Genomic DNA, 18,834 nt, shown 5'->3' with positions numbered 1-18,834 from the left:
ATTCCATCACAGAAGAGTGATACAAAGAGAGACATTTTTTCATTCCTGAATCCATTTATCTAATACTTGTTTCATTAACTAATTCCTATCATTTGTAGCTAAAGATGACTGTATAATTTACCAAAAATCCTTTTAGAATAAATAGAGGCGAAGTTTGAGTAACCAAGTGACAAGAAGAGATACAATTTCAAAAATCGAAGACAAACATAGACACAATATCAACGCGAAGACTGAGCAGATAGTTCTAGTCACATCGACAAACTACAAAAGTACCAAAGTGCGCCACAGCCGAAACCATTAGTTAAACAAATACAACCACAGAGAAGAGCATTCATAAAATAGGTAACCTTGTACATCAAAAACTCTTTACATTCATCATTGAAAGTGTTACAGTATCAAAACCTGCATATAAACTATTCAAATACAAGTTCTAAAGTCCAGCGACCCTAAGGTCGAGAAAACCCCCCTCCGGAAGTAGAATAGAGAAACAAGGGTTAGGGTTATAATCCTGAAATCGTTACAGTCAACTAGAGAATCAACGAAATCAAAAATACATTTTAGCCCGAAGGCCAATTTTCCATCAACCAAACAATGACATAATAGAGGCCTAGGTTCTAGTCTAATGACCGACTACACTATGGGAGGAAACAATTAAGGAAACCCTCAACTAAACAAGTTGCAACAGGGAACGACCCTATCGGTTCTATTTGGAGGAAGGGCCAAGTAGTAGTCCGACTAGAGGCTACAACAACCTGCACAGAGACAATACAAAATCATTAGCATCGTTGAACTCTAGATTAAACAAAAAAATCAGTGACAAACGAAGAGAGGCTGAGGGAACTTACCAGTTCATCAGTCAGCGCTAGATGAAGGAACCCACATTTGGTTCTCAACCATTAAAAGAAACCCTACTCACAAGGAGCAGTAACTATTAGCATAGAAGAAAAAATGTGGATACAACATTTAGTAGAGAACGAGTTAATACCTTGCTGGAGTTGAGGGAACGTAGAGGAAAGGGTCCTCTTGAGGATGCAACCTGTGTTCACAACACACAGACAATTTAAACAATAAAATAACTATACAGGTAGCTGAAGAAACCATTGATAAAGCTTAGCAAAACGCGTAAGGAATGAAGGAGAGACAGTAAGCACCGGACCACCGAGGGAGCAGAGAAACCCTTGTAACAAAGCCAATAATCAAATGATAGAGCTGAGCTAATGAGAATGTGAATACAAACACTTAACATAGTCACACCACCTACCAATAGAGAAGCCCATAGTTGGCGTGAACAGAGCATCATCTTGAAACACTTACAGTCACCCATAGAACCAGCAAGAAAATCTCTCAATCCCAAATAAGGCAAAACAAAAATGATGGAGTAGCAACGAAAAGGTTACAGTTTAGTCCAAGAGCAGGAAGGAAACCCGAGGCCAGGACAACTATCCTCCTAATGTACAATTTAATCAATACAATCATAAATGAAATAAAAATATTAGCACTAACCCTTGATTACCAAACTAACCACATTTAACCATTGATTAAATCATTTGTTGTTAATTATTATTGTGGTGTTAAACCATAAGTCACAGGATGGTCCCATCATAGTGGTATCAGAGCAGGATTTAGAGTTTTCCTGAAAAAATGGAGGTAGGGAGACGAGGTCATGGAAGAGGTGCCCGGAGAGTAGCAGAGGAAGGATTGCGGGCAAAAATTAGGATCCTTACTTCCCGTTTGGAGGCAGTTGAAGCAGGAAGGAGAATGGATCGAAAGGTAGGAGATGATAGCGAAGAAGAAGCCATAGTGAAAGCATATGGATCGGATGAAGAAGGGCCGAAAATGAGATTGTTGAGGTCGATCCTATTGGCTAGTAGCAAGCCTAAACCAGAAATTCCAAATTATGATGGCAGCTTGTCCACAGAAGTTCTATTGGACTGGATCAACAAATTGGAAAAATATTTTGAGTGTGAAGAGGTCAGTGAAGATCAGAGAGTTAAGTTCCCTGCAACAAAGCTGAAAGGACATGCAGCCTTGTGGTAGGACAGTGTCTAAGCGGAGAGAAGAAGGATGAACAAGTTGCCAATAAAGAAATGGTCCAGGATGGTGGCCAAGTTGAAAGGAAAATTTTTGCCCAAAGACTACCAGATTGCACTGCATCGGCAAGTGGAGAATTTCAAAAAAAAGGGATGACAGTGAGAGAGAATACTAAAGAGTTCTACTGGGTAAATTTCAGACCTGGTTATATAGAGGACACCCCAGAGAAAATAGCAAGGTACGTAAATTGTCTGAGATTGGAAATACTAAATGAAATCAACATTCTTTGCTCGAAATATATAGAGCAACCCTACCAGAGTGCCATGAAGGCAGAGGAGAAGATCACTAGAAAAAAAAAATGCTAGGATAGGATGGGGAACTAGCAGAGGAAGAGGACAATCTTATGGCAGAGGACGAACTGCCAGCAATAGTGAAGAAGGCAGCAGTTCCAAAACTTCCGGGACAACAAAAAAATGAGACAACACTAGACGTGCCAGGACATATCAGTGAGGAAGAGTGAATGGTTGAGGCAAAGGAGCTAACTATCAGTGCTACAGGTGCCACAAGTGGGGGCATAGATCTTTTGAATGTCCTGAAGCGAAACAAGCTGGTCAAAGAGGAGTGTTTGTTGCATAGCTCGAGGAAGTAGAGGCACCACCTCAGGAGGCAGAAAATGTGTCAGAAACAGGGGAAGCCTTAGTGCTAAATAAGGTATTACTAAAACCAGCTGAAGAAACAGCTGAACAAACTCAATGGAAAGCATTATTTCAGACAGTTTGTAAGTCACACAGAAAATGATGCAAGTTGATTACCGACAGTGGGAGCACAGATAATCTGGCTGCCACATAGATGGTAGAGAAGTTGGGTTTGAAGCGGCTGAAACACCCCATTCCTTACAAGGTATTATGGTTGCAGAAGGGCCATCAGCTGTTGGTTGGCAAACAGTGTGAATTTAAGTTCCATATTGGCAGGTTTAAAGACAAGGTTATTTGTGATATCATGCTAATGGACGTATGTCATATACTGCTATGGAGGCCATGGCAGTATGACCGAAAGATAGTGCATGACGGGAATACAAACTTTTATAAGTTTGTCAAAGATGGGATCAAGCACACACTTGTTCCAATCAAGGAGGAAGAGATAGCAGAAACAAGCGAGACGAAAGTGTTTCTAATGGGTGGAAAAAAGTTTTTAAAACATATTGAAGATAATGAAGTAAACTATGTTGTTGTGAGAAGAGCAAAAATGGTGCTGTTACACACAGAGGTGTCAGATTTGCCTACAGAAATTCAGCAAATGCTGCAGGAATTCAACGAAATAGTAGTGGATGATTTACCAGATAAGTTTCCTCCCAAGAGAAGTATAAGTCATCATATTGACTTTATACCTGGAGCAAGTCTAGCGAACAAGGTAGCATATCGGATGAGCCCCAAAGATAACGAGGAAATTAGAAAACAGGTGTAGGAATTGTTGGATAAAGGGTTGATAAGGGAGAGTTTGAGCCGCTGCAGAGTTCCAATAGTTCTCACTCCCAAGAAAGGAGGAGAATGGCGAATGTGCACATATTTTAGGGCCATCAACAAGATTACCACCAGGTACATATTTACACTGCCTCAGATCGACGACACGATGGACTACCTGAGTGGGATAGCATACTTTTCAAAGATTGATCTGAAGAGTGGTTATCATCATATTCGAATCAGGGAAGGGGATGAGTGGAAGACAACCTTCAAGACTAATGAAGGGATGTATGAGTGGCTGGTAATGCCATTCGGACTTAGTAATGCACCTAGTACCTTTATGCGACTGACGAATGAAATTCTGAAATAATTCATTTGAAAGTTTGTAATAATGTATCTTCATGATATATTAATTTTCAACAAGACGATGGAGGAACACTTTCGATATGTTCGAAGTGTGCTGGAAAAATTGCAGCAGAATAAGCTGCTGATAAATCTGAAAAAATGCACTTTTCTGCAAAAACAACTGGTTTATCTAGGTTTTCTGATTGCAGAAAATGAGTTGAAGATGGACCCATAGAAGATTACAACAATTGTCAACCGGCCATCCCCAAAAAGTCTGTTTGAGGTACGTAGTTTTCATGGGTTGGCAAGTTTTTATCGTAAATTCATAAAGAATTTCAATGAAATTTGTGCACCTATGTTGGACAATATAAAGAAGGAAAGTCAACCTTTTCATTGGACCGAGGCAACAGAGAGGATTTTTCAGCTACTGAAGAAGAAGATCACAAAAGGACCAATCCTGAGATTGCCAGATTTTAAAAATCTTTTTCAGGTTCGCTATGATGCAAGCGGTATGGCCATTGGAGCTGTACTTAGCCAAGAAGACAAACCTGTTGCATTTTTCAACGAGAAGTTGAATGAGAGTATGCAGAAGTATTCATCTTACGACAAAGAATTCTATGCTGTCGCCCAAGCACTGAAGCATTGGAGACACTATCTGTTGGGAAATGAGTTTGTTTTATTCTCTGATAATTCTGCACTGAAATACGTAATGCAACAAAAAAAGCTAAATCATAAGCATGCTAAGTTGGTTGAATATTTGCAGAGTTTCACCTTTGTGTTGAAACACTTTAGCGGGTAGGCCAACAAGGTGGCAGATGCGTTGAGCAAAAGAACCTTGCTCTTGCAGGAGAGTACGATACAAGCACTGGGCTTTGAGCATTTGAAAGACTTGTATCAGGCCGACATGGATTTCAAAGAGGCTTATGAAGCTTGTCAGAATCATTTGCTGAGAAACAATAGTCCATGGTTGGACTATAACTTGTAGGAGAAGTAATTATTTGAGGGGGGATCGTTATGCATTCCCGATTGTTCAATGAGAGAGGATATCATTCAGGAGAAGCACAATGGAGGTCTAGCTGGGAATTTCGACGTAGACAAGATGTTAGAACAGCTCAGCCATTTTTATTGTTATCTAAGAATGCAAAGGGATGTGTAGAGATTTGTGACCAGATGTAAACTGTGTCAGTTGGCGAAAGGACACAGTCAGAATACGGCATTCTATACACCATTTCCCATTCCAAGTAGACCGTGGAACTCAGTCAGCTTAGACTTTGTCTTGGGTCTACCAAGGACGTAGCGAGGTTATGATTCGGTGATGGTAGTAGTAGACTAGTTTTCAAAGATGGTACATTTCATCCCTTGCAGAAAAACCAGTGATGCCACTCACGTGGCCCACTTGTTCTTCACAGAGATCATCAAGCTACACAGTCTACCTAACTCCATTCTTTCTGATAGGAACGTGAAGTTTACAGGGAACTTCTAGCGCACCTTATGGAAGAAGACGAACACACAGTTAAGTCTCAGCTCTGCTTATCACCTGCAGACCGAAGAGCAAATAGAGGTGGTAAACAGAAGCTTGGGGAACCTGCTACAATGTTTAATTCGGGAAAATTCACAAATGTGGGATTGAGTACTTGCCCAGGCAGAGTTCGCTTACAACGACTCGCCTAATCATAGCACGGGTTATAGTCCTTTTCAGATCTTATATGGCATGCATCCTCGCAAAGTGCACGAGTTACAAGATCTAGGACAACAAGAAAGAAGAAGTGTTGATGGGGAAGATTTCACTAAAGCAATGAATGATCTACACGAGCAGGAAAAATTAAGTTGTAGGATAGCAGTCAAAAGTTTAAGAAGCTGGCAGATTTGAAATGGCGAGAGGTATAGTTTAATGTGGGGGATGAAGTCCTCACACATTTGCGTAAGGAATGTTTCCTAGAGGTGCATACAACAAACTGAAGTACAAAAAGGTAGGCCCCTCCAAAATTCTCTAGAAATTTTTAGCCAATGCTTATGAATTACAGCTGCCACCAGGGATAAGCATCTCACCCATCTTCAATGTGGAAGACCTATTTCCATATACTGCGAGTCCAGAGGAAGACAGTACTACATGGCCTACATGGAACACACAGGAAGGAAGTGAGACTTGGATGAGACAAATGCCTTATTCTCAGCCCCTTGAGATCTAGAGGATCCTTGACACTCACGTGGCCAAGCGAACTTGGCGGAAAGAATATCTGCAATATCTGGTCAAGTGGAAGTACCATCCCATTGAGGATAGTTCATGGCTTAACGCTAGACAGATACAACAGGTAGGCTATTCAATTGAGAAGCTCATGGACGGGAGTCATGAATCTTTCTTACCCTAGGAGCCTGATGCAAGAGCATCTAGCTAAGGGCACCATGACCAGGTGTTGGTCTCAGCTAAGGAGGAAAGGTTCATCATCATTAGGTTTCATTTATATTTGTTAAAAAAATAAGTGTTAGGAACTTGTTTTATTTCATTATCAGTTAATAGGTAATTAGGGACAACACAGTTAGGTGGAGGTGGCTACAACCACACTGTTGTTTTGTTTTTCTTTTATTTATTTTATAGCTATTTAGTTTAAAAAGAAAAAACAATAGAAAGAAACATATTATCTATGTATTCCACAGAACGAGAAAACTAAAACAACAAGATAGTTATCAACTGTGTAATTGAATAAACAACTGCAAATAGTTTGCATAATTGTATTGTAACATTACAAAATGAATCTACCACAGTGTGTAAGGGGTTCGACATTCTAGAACAGAAGAGTAATACAAAGAGAGACATTTTTTCATTCTTGAATCCATCTATCTAGTACTTGTTTTATTAACTAATTTCTATCATTTATAACTAAAGACGACTGTATAATTTACCAGAAATCCTTTCAGAATAAACAGAGATGAAGTTCCAGTAACCAAGTGACAAGCAGAGATACAATTTCAAAAATCGAAGACAGACAGAGGCACAATATCAACGCGAAGGCTGAGTAGACAGTTTTAGTCACATCAAAAAACTACAGAAGTACCAGAGTGCATCACAGCCAAAGCCGTTAGTTAAACAAATATAACCACATACAAGAGCATTCATAAAAGAGGTAACCCTATACATCAAAAACTCTTTAAATTCATCTTTGAAAGTGTTACAATATCAAAACCTGCATATAAACTATACAAATACAAGTTCTAAAGTCCAGCGACCCTAAGGTCGAGCAAACCCTCCTACGGGAGTAGAACAGAGAAATGAGGGTTAGGGTTATTACCGTGAAATTGTTACAGTCAACTAAAGAATCAACGAAATCAAAATACAACTAAGCTCGAAGGCCAATTTGTCATCAACCAGATGACGACATAACAGAGGCCCAGGTTCTAGTCTAATGACCGACTACACTACGGGAGGAAATGATTAATGAAACCCTCAACTAAACAAGTTGCAATAGGGAACGACCCTACCGGTTCTGTTTGGAGGAAGGGCTGAGTAGTAGTCTGACTAGAGGCCACAACAACCTACACAGAGACAATACAAAATCATTAGCATCGTTGAACTGTAGATTAAACAAAAAAATCAGTGACAGACAGTAAGGGAAGAGAAGCTGAGGGAACTTACCAGTTCATCAGTCAGCATTGGATGAAGGAACCCACATTTGGGTCACAGCCATTAAAAGAAACCCTACTCACAAGGAGCAGTAACTATTAGCACACAAGAAAAATTGTGGATACAACATTTAGCATAGAACGAGTTAATACCTTGCCAGAGTTGAGTGAACGCAGAGGAAAGGGTCCTTTTGAGGCCGCAACCTGTGTTCACAACACACAGACAAGTTAAACAATAAAATAACTATACAGGCAGCTGAAGAAACCATTGATAAAGCTTAGCAGAATGCGTAAGGAATGAAGGAGAGACAGTAAGCACCAGACCACCGAGGGAGTAGAGAAACCCTCGCATCAAAGCCAACAATCAAATGACAGAGCCGAGCTAACGAGAATGTGAATACATACACTGAGCATAGTTACACCACCTACCAACAGAGAAGCCCATAGTCGGCGTGAACAGAGCATCGACTTGAAACACTTACAGTCACCCATAGAACTGGTGAGCAGAGCTCTCAATTCCAAACAAAGCAGAATGAAAATGATGGAGTAGCAACAAAAAGGTTAAGGGCGGGAAGGAAACCCGAGGCTAGGACAATTGTTCTCTCAATGTACAGTTTAATCAGTACAATCATCAATGCAATCAAAACATCAACGCTAACCCTTGATTACCAAACTAATCACATAACCATTGATTAAATCATTCATTGTTAATTATTATTGTGGTTTTAAACCATAAGTCACGGGCTGGTCCCATCACATTATCACTTCTTTCAAAAATGAGTAGGTAGACCTTGTAGATGCTTAAATATGTTCAGATTCATGGGATATATATCCAAAATTATTTCCATCTTCTTGAATTCTATGATGTACTCCTATACACTATGCCCATACCATTACCTGAAATAATGCCATTAGATCCACTAGTCCTTCACATACCCAATAGGGTGAAATTGGTACTATGTGATAGTTTTACAATCCTACCACTTAATTACTACACAGTGCCCCTCTCGACTCATTGTTTCCATATCACTTTTCCACCAAGTCAAGGAATGTGCTTCTAATTACATATGACAAAATGAAACTTCTTGCTCCTCATGAATGTGGTGAATGCTGAAGGAAAACTCTAACTATTGCAACTGATGATTTATGTATCAAAGTAATCATTTCACTTTGACATGACTTGGTATCCTCCCTTTCTCCCATCTTGAAGAGAAATTGTTAATGGTTCATAGAACTCAAACATAGCTATTTTATTTTTCTATTTCTTGGATTCCTTCTATGGTTCATTATGATATTTTGCTTTATCCTATGATTTAATCTCTATGTTGGAACACCCATTTTCTTTTCAAACCCTAATATTATAAGTTAGGGTTTCCATGAGTAGGTTGACATTACAATTTATATTTGAAACATGTTCTACTAGGAATGCAAGCCCCTTCTTTCTTAAATCCATATAATAATATATTCATTAAAGTAAATTGAAATCTATACCATGAAGTGCTAATTCCTTTAAATTCATTTTTTTATTACTTGTTTTAGTTGTTTATGCATGCAATAGATTAAATGAGCAAAATAGAAAATAATGGATTTCAATGACACAATTAAGAAAGGAACACCAATATATGATCTAGCAAGCAATTTTAGGATGAAACCGATGTGAAACATGAGGCTTCTTTGCTCTCTTTTGTCCAAATGGAAATGATGCAAATATAAAGGAGTAGGGAGTTCCAATGGATTTTATTAGGACATGTGGCTCATGGGCTACTACAGAACACAAACCCCATTTTTTTATGATATATCCCTATATACACAAAGATAGTCTTATCTAATATGGAAAAAAATGCATGAAAATAAAATGGAATGCCTTTCCTTCTAGTACATTATTATAACATATCTTGATAGCTAACTAGTAGTTAAATTCGACCCATTTGACCCTAAACATGAGTTATAACCTATCCTTTCTAGAGTCTTATTCATAATATCCATTTGGCTATCCCCTTTCTATAAGTAACATGGGTTGACATGGCACACTATTTAATTATCTTGGTCCATGATGATAGGTCAACTTCCAAGAGTCATAAATTTCAAGATTCAATGATGTATACAATAGTGCTAATGTGTGTGATTCTTAAGATGTAAACTTTACCCCCAAAATGAATTTGATCTCAATTCTCTAAGTTGGGCCCCACTACTAAAAGTAATCTTGTAAGTTAATTCCTTATTTCTTTTTATCTTGAAAGCATTGATATGGATGAATAACAATACATTGATATAATATGGATCCCAAAAAAATCAAGGATCACCTAGTTCTAAAGTACCATATTGCCCTACACATGTACATTTGGACATAAATAGATTTATTGGATATATCTTCACTCAGAGCCACTTGTTGATGTACTCTCAAAATTTAGTAGAAATAGAAGAAGATGAATATGTGGGAGTTTGGGTCTAAACATTCGCCACAACATTACCTTGGAAAGGGTGGTCATACCTCCCAGGAAAAAATACATTGCAAGGGTAATTAACCTCAATATAACAAACCCAACTTAGAGGTAAATAAGATGAAACATATGTTTTGTTTAATATTATAATATTTAGTATTGATGGGTAAGACCATTTTGTATGAAAAACACAAATATAATATCGCAAGGTGTGTGTGTGTGTGTGTGTGTAGTCGGGTAATGTGAGTCCTTAGCTTACTGGGATGCCTAATACATGGTTTGAGTAGTCATGACCTAGAGGAATCAAGTCATCAAAATCACGCAAGGATCACACTTGGATTGGCCCACACTAGCCCTTAGCGTGGTTGGATTTTTACCTATAGAGTTTCAAACCAATGACCTTTACAAGAAAGAAATGTATATATATATATATATGAATTTAAATATAGTAAAAAATTAAAATTTATAAAAATATATTCAATGTAAGTGGTCAAATATTATTGTGGCAAGTAAGAAATATTGTAGCTCCATGGAATTTTTGGAATTGACATTGATATATTTATGATTGACATATTCCTCATCTAGTATTAAATAGGATATTCCATAAGAAAATTATTTCCATCTCTAATTGTTTTAGTGTTATAAAGATGAAAGATTCTTTTTCATTAAAGAGTTTTGGGAACTATTGATACAAGATTTTATTATAAAATTCATGAAAAAATTTATTTTATTTAATAATATTAGTTTTCTTATTTTCCGTAATTAGAACAAAAATATACATGTTTAATCTTTTAATTTATTATATCTTTATATTTATATAAAAGAAATAACATGTAAAATAGTATTATACTATTTTTAGGTAAGTTAGGAGTTTATTGATTTTGATGATAATGACAATTAATATTTACTAAGATTAAATTGTTTTATGTTATTTTAAGAAGGAAAAGGATTAGTTGGAATTATATATATATATATATATATATATATATATATATATATATATATATATATATTGAAAAAAAAATGAAGAATTCAAAGGTCACCATAGTTTTATTGGATTAAAATATTATGAATATTGGTTGTGTGGCAAATCATTTAAAAATCATATTCTTTTCATATACAAAATACATTCCAACAAAAAGTAATTTTCATTTTTAATTCTATTAGTGTCACAAAGGTGATATACTCTTTCATCCCAAGGTATTTTCGGAGTTGAGCAACATCCATTTTCACTATGGTACCCAGAAGAATTAGTTGATAGATAGAGAGGCATTTTTTATCTTTTAGTTTGGAGTTCATTGATTGCTTATAATAGCTTAATTTTCTTCTTCCCTCCAACTCTTTGTTGCACTACATTCTCTCAAAGTATCATGTAATAATACCTTTAATAATATCCTTATTAATTTATTCCTTATTTCCAATGGTCTTTTGAAGAGTGGGAATCCTTATTCCATCCCACCCTGAGTCGAATATAGTTTTGGATTAATCTTAAAACAATTTTAGAGTCTCTTTCCTTCCATCTTATTTATCCTATTCTTATAGATAGACATGCATTCATAGCTATGCATTCGATGTGGGAAAGACTTGCTTCTATGAGGAGGATAAAATACGATGTGTTTCCCTCAATTCAAATTATAAGTTATAATTTTTTTTTAAATTTTTCTCCACAATCCATCCAAATCAAAATAACATGATTAATGAGAATGTCAAAGAGAATTTTTTCTTATGCCATATCCTAAGGTCCACCAAATAAAAACTGGTTTCAAGCCCCATTATAAGCATTCACAATCCAAATAAAAATTAGTTTGAAGCCCTATTAGAAGCTTTTGCCATCCATTTATCCTTTTCTGAATGCTTTAATTCTAGTTTAACTTGTGATGAATATCAAACTTGAGCTATTTTTATAAAGGCTATTTCTGCAAGCTTTAATTGTCATATAACAAGGTATTATAGGTGATTTTATTGAATTTAACTATTACAACTTTCTTTTTCTAAGTAATGCTTAATAGTAATAGTATTACTAATAATACCTAAATTGTTACAAAGAATGATTTCAACAAAAGCAATATAATTAACATGAAAATGAATGATGACTTTCCTATTAAAAGTTGATTTGATACAACTTACCTCTTCCAAATAATAATTTAGTCCCCAAATGTATATATAGAAAATGATAACCCTCAATTTCAATTTCTAAGGCACTTTAATTTCTTCCAAATTATTTTAAATTTTTGTCAACAAAAAATAAACTCATTATATTAAATTTATTATTACGAAACTTAACCAGCGTTGTAGTAAACCTACTAATTAAAAATATAATTTTAATATATATATATATATATATATTTTATTTTATTTTATTTGTAAAATTTTAAATATTATTAATAAAATGAATTTATTCAAAAATGAATATATAAAAATTATGTTTTAATTGTATTTGGAGATTATATATATAAAATGTTGCGTTATGAATTCAATTCCATGAGAGAGTTTTATTTCAGGCAGATAAAATGCCATAGTCAGTAACATTAACAAGTTTAATATTAAAAATAAATACTGCATTATATATCAAGGCGTAAAACGTAAAATTAAAATTTTGAATGAAATTTTTTTTATAATGATTTACATAATCATATACGTGGTAAATGTGAGATTAAATTATTGTTTTTTCAACTTTCGATAAAGTCATCATTGAGATTTGACAGCTGTATTTGTGTTTACGCATATGTAGTAAACCAGTTTCTAATTGTTTAATTTATTTTTAACAGAGTAGTCTAATTACGTGTAACTCATGATTTCTAATTGTTTAATTTTTTTTTAACCATGTTTAATTTATTTTTAACAGAGTAGTCTAATTACGTGTAACTCATGATTTCTAATTGTTTAATTTATTTTTAACCATGTTTAATTTATTTTTAACAGAGTAGTCTAATTACGTGTACCTCATTTTTGGAAAGGTCTAGTTGAAATATTTGGAACTTCAGGTTACCGTTATAAAATCATGGAATTTTTGGTATTTTAGGGTTTTTTTAGACATTGCTAAATCAATTTTTATTGGAAAAGTTTTATTGAAAAATTTCTAAATTGGTTAGTTTAATGTATCAAATATTTTTTTGGGAAAGATTTTGATCAACTGGTTTTGAACCCATAAATGTGGTTCATTTTCAAATAATTTAATTATTTTGAAAAAAACTAATGCAAAATACTCTAATCTGATATATATTTTTTATCATTTTACAAAATAAATAAAAAACATAATTTACCCTCCACAGATTTTTTTGCAAAATAATTGAAAACCATAGATTACTCTCCAGAGAAAACTGTAGCATCGCTAGACAACGCCCATACAACTCAATTTGTATTAATGCTAAAAACATGATATGTGTTTTCCTCGTAATCTAGAAATTAGATTTTTCCACATTGTTCGAACATTTCTTTTTGGTTTAAAACATGGTCAAAAACCTGTGCTTTTCAGTTTATCAGAAAAGCAAAACCTAGGCATGTCAAATCATCCGAAAGAATCGTTCAAACTCTATTACAATTTCACTTCCTACCTTACAGCTCAACTTCACAACGAGCAGAAATAAGCGTATAGATTTTCCAATGTCCATTACTTTTCAAGCAATAAAACCTGTCATCGACCAGATCGCATCTCGGCATTTAAGGGTCTTCCCTACGCCTTCAAATTCTGACAACGGAGTTATTTCGTTCCGGCCAAGCTGCATGGCAATGAACTCATGGGGTGGAATCATATTCCCATCAAAATCTCCATTCTCATCATCGCTACTGCTACCATTATCAGAAATCATTCCATGCGTTTTCTTACAGAAGCTACGAATGTCCTTCCTCTCTTCCCATATCATCTCACACAACTCAGGGATATTCGCAGGGGCAGAAGAACACTGCTTTCTCCTCTTATTTTTCGTTTCATGAAATTTAGGAATCTGCCTTATCCCTTCCTTTACCGGTATATTCTCTTCCAAACTGTTACACCCATCCTCCTGAAAGGCCTCCCGCTTGGTCTCTGCATCAAGTGCAGTGCCCCATATATCTTCCTCGTTAAATTCTTCCTTCGTCTCCGAGCTCTCAATTTTTTTGGATTGTTCGAAGCCAAAGAACCTGTATATATCATAAGTGTCCATAGTTTTGGGTCTCCTCAGCATAAAATTACTGCCATCCATGGCCACCAAAGTGCTCTATGCAATGTTTTCCTTCAAAATACCAAGGATCCTGCTTACAAATTTCCGTTTGCTTACAATGTTCTAAGCAATAACGAACTCTTTTTCTTGTTATTCTTCGAAGTCCGCAGAAGTCATAATCTATAACTCAGAAGGTAAGAAATCCAGGTAACGAAATACTGAGAGTGGATTTGATGAGGTTTGAGCTCAATTTTCTGCAATTACATACATAAGAACTGTCAGACAGGGAATGCTTCTTCCCGAACCCAAAAGTGTGGTTTAATACTTGAGAATCCTTGGAGTTAAAACGGAATTCTGTGTGACTATTACAATTGGATTGGATGCTTATGCGTGGGGCATGTGTGTTCCCCTCCACCCTTCACGGCCCGATGATTCTCCGATTCCCTCTTCATGTCCCTCTCAACAACCTAAACTCCCATCCCATGTGAAAAAGTCCGACAAATCATACTCTTTAACAATGATACGGAAGTTATATATATAAAAAAAGGCTGAAGTTATTGATTTATCCGTAAGATGTTGCTTTTTCTTATACAGCACCTGCTGCATCTCTATCTCTTTATGGGATTTTTTTAGCTGAGATCTTTATATCACATGCGCGATCAATTGACAAGATCTACGGTATTGAGATTTGAGAGAGTGAGTGAGCAATGGTAATAAGTAATAAGTAATAGGATGCATTTTCTTGTTGCTTTGGTTTTTAAGATAATTTTTGTATGAAGTTTCGAAACGTTCAACCATATAACCTTGTAAGTTGATATTGGTTTATAATAGTTTTAAATTAAAATAATAAAAAATAGATAAACTTGTTGAGGATTTGAGGGAGGGAATGTGTAATAGAAATATCAAAAAAATAGAAAGAGAGAGAAAAATTACACGCCACACAAATCATTCTTATATTTTTATTGATTACAAGAATTATACATAGGATACAAATTACAGATTTTGACAAATCTAGATGCTATGAAAATGGATTTATGATTACGACATGACACATCAACAACTCATAAACATGAGAAACAACCACATCTAGAATAACCCCTGAGAATACTCATTGACAACCCGTAATACACATGGAACAGATGACATGGAAGAATTACTTCCAACACCCTCTCTTAATTCTTACCTGAAAACCATTGAAATAACATACTACAACAACAAGGATAATCTATGTGTGACTGATCTTCATCAACTCTAGAATCTCGCAAACACCGCTCATTCACCACCACATCTTCGAGCTGTCACTTGACCTCCATTTAAAATGTAACTCCCTCTCACAATGAACTTTGCAAGATCAACAATATTGATAACCCGGCTCGTCAGGGCTTGAGTGATAAGAGTCATCAATTAATGAATCATCTTTTGGACCAACCACAATCTGTCAGATATTTTTTTTTGGTTGTCCGACAATGGCTAGGATGGGGTATGGATAATGAATGTGTTCAAAAGTTGATCAAACAACTTAACGTTACTAACACATAAGAATTGATGTTTCAGACATTGGGGCTTCCAATTGAAGAACCACCAACTCTTTTTAAACAATATAATATAAATTTTACATATATCACCACTCAAAACAATATACTACAACTTACCCCACAAAATTACAAACAAACACGCAATCAATCCTATATTCATATCGCCATTAATATCTCAGCCTCCAATAGAAGTGTGCAATAGCACTTGAAATAGAGATCTCTGCCTCCAATCAATTATGTTTTAATACTTGAAATAGCTTTTGGAAAAGCACTTGAAATAGAGATCTCTACCTCCAATCAATTATGTTTTAATGCTTGAAATAGCTTTCGGAAATTCGAGGTCAATGTAATACTTAAATCTCAACAAATCAATCCAATTGACAAGTTGAATTTGGCACGCTTCACTGATAGAGACAATTTCTGCGCATAAGAAAAGACGCAGTCCCTAAGCATGAAACTTGTTCTCTGCTCATGTTAGATTTCCAAGAAATGCTAAGGACAATAAACTTTAGATCTGAATTTATCTACGTAGAAATATAGTTGATTTCTAAGGAGAAAGAAACCCTCTTATGAGAAAAATTTGGCCCTTTCATTGATCTTGCCTGACTAAATATATAACAAATCCCCCATCTCTCCTTAAACAATTCCAGCCCAACATCTCTACTGAAGGTAATTATATCCTAATAAAAAGGAGTTGCATAAATGTATAATAATATTCTACCTAGAAGCCATTGACATTTTCAAGTCTCCAATAACCAATTGTTGTAGGAGCAACAATAAATGATTAGGTGATTATACATGATTTCGATCCAGATATAACTTCACTTATCATTCGATGATCTCCGCTTTTGTGAGCCCAACACGAGAGGGGCAAGTATATACATTCCCCCACAGAAAGATTGAACTAGAACTCCATGATGTTAGGCCACTTGTTGTAGCAATTTGGAAAGCATAGTTTCCTAGTAAAATCACCTTCTACTAGAGCATTTGTAGACATCCCCATTGCCAATCTCTCTACCCCACATGCATTCCTGCGTTCTTCTATTTCTTTCCACTCTTTAACCTTCTCCACAATAATGTGAGAGGATTGGAATTCATACTACATATTGCCATCTCTATAGATGGACTTCTCAAGTACACAACGTGCTCGAGAAGGTGATACCGAAAATGCGCAAATCTCCATGGGCAGCTTCTCACATACTATCACACCTAAAGCACCTTGCAGATTTATGACTGAAATTAGGGCGAAGACTATCAAAAGAAGCCTCATAAAATCCATTTCTTTGGTTTTCTAGATCTGGGTCACCACTATGTTTTTTTGTAATTAAATGAAAATGCCACTGTCATGCCACAACGATCAATTTTCCAAAGGGACTCCAATCTACACAAAAAAAACAAATCTGCACACTAATCATATGGATCAACCCTCAAAACTTTCCATTTTCTTGAGTCCTCTCATGAGAAAGTTAGGCTAAGATGAACTTTGATACCTTATCAAAAAAATAAAAAGAGAGAGAAAATTTACAAAACACAAATCACTCTCATGTTTTTATTGATCACAAAGTTTATATATATATATATATATATATATATATATAAGATATAAATTACTCACTTTGACAAATCTAGTTCCTAACGAAGTGGATGGTATCACTGCTCCATGACACAACAACAACTTATACACATGATAAACAACCACATCTAGTATAATACTTCGGAATATTCACTAACATCTTGTATTATAAATAAAACACTTGAAATAAAAGAATTACTTCCAACAAAAAATACATATATTAAAAAGTAATTTTAGTTATTTTTTTTTATTTTTTTTAATTTTGAAATGAACTATTTCAATTTGACATTCTACATATATATATATAATATTCGATAAGTAAAAATGAATAAGAATAGATAAATATGTGATGTATTAGACTCTCGCGGACCATTTCAATATGGGAAAGTTCAGAGACGTATTTTCATAGTATTTATTTATTATCGTTCTTTCTTAATTGCAAATGGCACGAGTTGTGTAGAAAACGAACTCATCGATAAATCGGTATGTATATTAAATTAAGTTTGTAGGTGCAGGTTGACTGGCTGAATGTGGTAGTTTAGTTTATACAAATTATATCGGCCCGTGGATCAACTTGTTCCACCTCTATGTCGATTAAAAAAAATAAAAAAATATGAAAATTTGATGGGTATCCTAAGCAACGCTTCGCCACTAATCTATTTTTCTTTAGTCTAAACTATCTTTTAATTTTTTCGAAAAATGATTTAAATCCTGGATAGCCCATTTCACTATTATATATTATATTATAGATATAGGTTATGCACATGCAACATACACTCCAGATATCTCAAACGTCATGAAATATTCTTCTTGAATCGTCACATCGATTGAAAGATTCCACTCGTTTAATGTAGATTGACGTTTGTAAATTAATGGCCATTCGTAAGGCCAACTGGGTTTCCATAAAGCCGTGTGGGGGCACTGAAGCGCCATAAGAACTAGTGACAAGTATGCAGGGAGAGGGACTTGGTGTTGTTTTAGAACAAATTAATTTAAAAACTCCGGATCAGTGCGCACTCAGATCTATAGGATAGCAAAAGTCTTAATCACGGTAAGTCAACCTATAGAAGTCGTGTGTTTATTTCACATTGGAATTTGGAAGATCACAAGGTTTTCTAATAACTATGTGACAGAAAGTCTAAAGATGGACGTTTTCTATTATATAATTGTTGTTTATTAGTCTGTTAGGTTAGGTGAGTTGTTTTAAGGTAATGTCTATATATATAAAACTAACATCAATTTATTTTAAATAATCGAGTAGAGAAAGATAAAAAAAATTTACATATAATTTTTTTAGAATTTAAAATACAATGTGTTATTTTTATGGTTAAAATTCTACTTTTGAATACTAGATATAATGTATAGGACTAAATAAATATTTTAACCATAAAACATTATTTTTTCATGATATATACATAAAATAATTTAAATGATATAAATGTATAAACAATTGACATTGAAATATTTTACATAACATTTACATTCAGACATTTATGGCGCAAATTAAAACGAGTTTTTATTATTAACGTATTTTTTAGTATATGTCAATATTATTTCGTATTAGAATATTTTATCAATAACCAAATTATAAGATTTAAACATCTTAGTTGCACATTTTTTTTTACTTCTAATTACTATACAACATATTTATTTTCTATTTAGAAAGTAATTTTTAAAATTTAATTTTATTTT

The 18,834-nt window shown here is 34.8% G+C and overlaps 2 protein-coding genes and 1 pseudogene across 2 annotated transcripts; 1 reads left to right on the top strand and 2 right to left on the bottom strand.

Moving 5' to 3' along the window:
• The first annotated feature begins 2,183 nt into the window (after window positions 1–2,183).
• Window positions 2,184–3,495, top strand: LOC149226262 (uncharacterized). The gene is made up of 2 exons (XM_089380155.1): window positions 2,184–2,269; window positions 3,003–3,495. The coding sequence occupies exons 1-2, from the start codon at window positions 2,184–2,186 to the stop codon at window positions 3,493–3,495; spliced, it is 579 nt and encodes a 192-aa protein (XP_089236281.1).
• Window positions 3,496–13,512: 10,017 nt separating this feature from the next.
• LOC149226261 (protein S40-6-like) lies at window positions 13,513–14,076 on the bottom strand. The gene has a single exon (XM_089380154.1). It carries the CDS (start codon window positions 14,074–14,076, stop codon window positions 13,513–13,515), a length of 564 nt encoding a protein of 187 aa, XP_089236280.1.
• Window positions 14,077–16,290: 2,214 nt separating this feature from the next.
• Window positions 16,291–16,848, bottom strand: LOC149226260 (uncharacterized; annotated as a pseudogene).
• Window positions 16,849–18,834: the final 1,986 nt, after the last annotated feature.

This window comes from Pinus tabuliformis, chromosome J (genome assembly GCF_031772625.1).
Source record: "Pinus tabuliformis cultivar Carrire ecotype Pingquan chromosome J, CPIR1, whole genome shotgun sequence".
In the NCBI taxonomy this organism is placed as follows: Eukaryota; Viridiplantae; Streptophyta; class Pinopsida; order Pinales; family Pinaceae; genus Pinus; species Pinus tabuliformis.
This window is presented reverse-complemented; position numbering and strand designations above follow the sequence as displayed.

Bases quoted from the DNA above. Each gene is read 5' to 3' on its own strand.
- LOC149226262 (XM_089380155.1), top strand. From the start codon at position 2,184: ATGACAGTGAGAGAGAATACTAAAGAGTTCTACTGGGTAAATTTCAGA. The intron at 2,270-3,002 runs GTACGTAAATTG...CCATATTGGCAG, and splicing joins ACCCCAGAGAAAATAGCAAG to GTTTAAAGACAAGGTTATTT.
- LOC149226261 (XM_089380154.1), bottom strand. From the start codon at position 14,076: ATGGATGGCAGTAATTTTATGCTGAGGAGACCCAAAACTATGGACACT.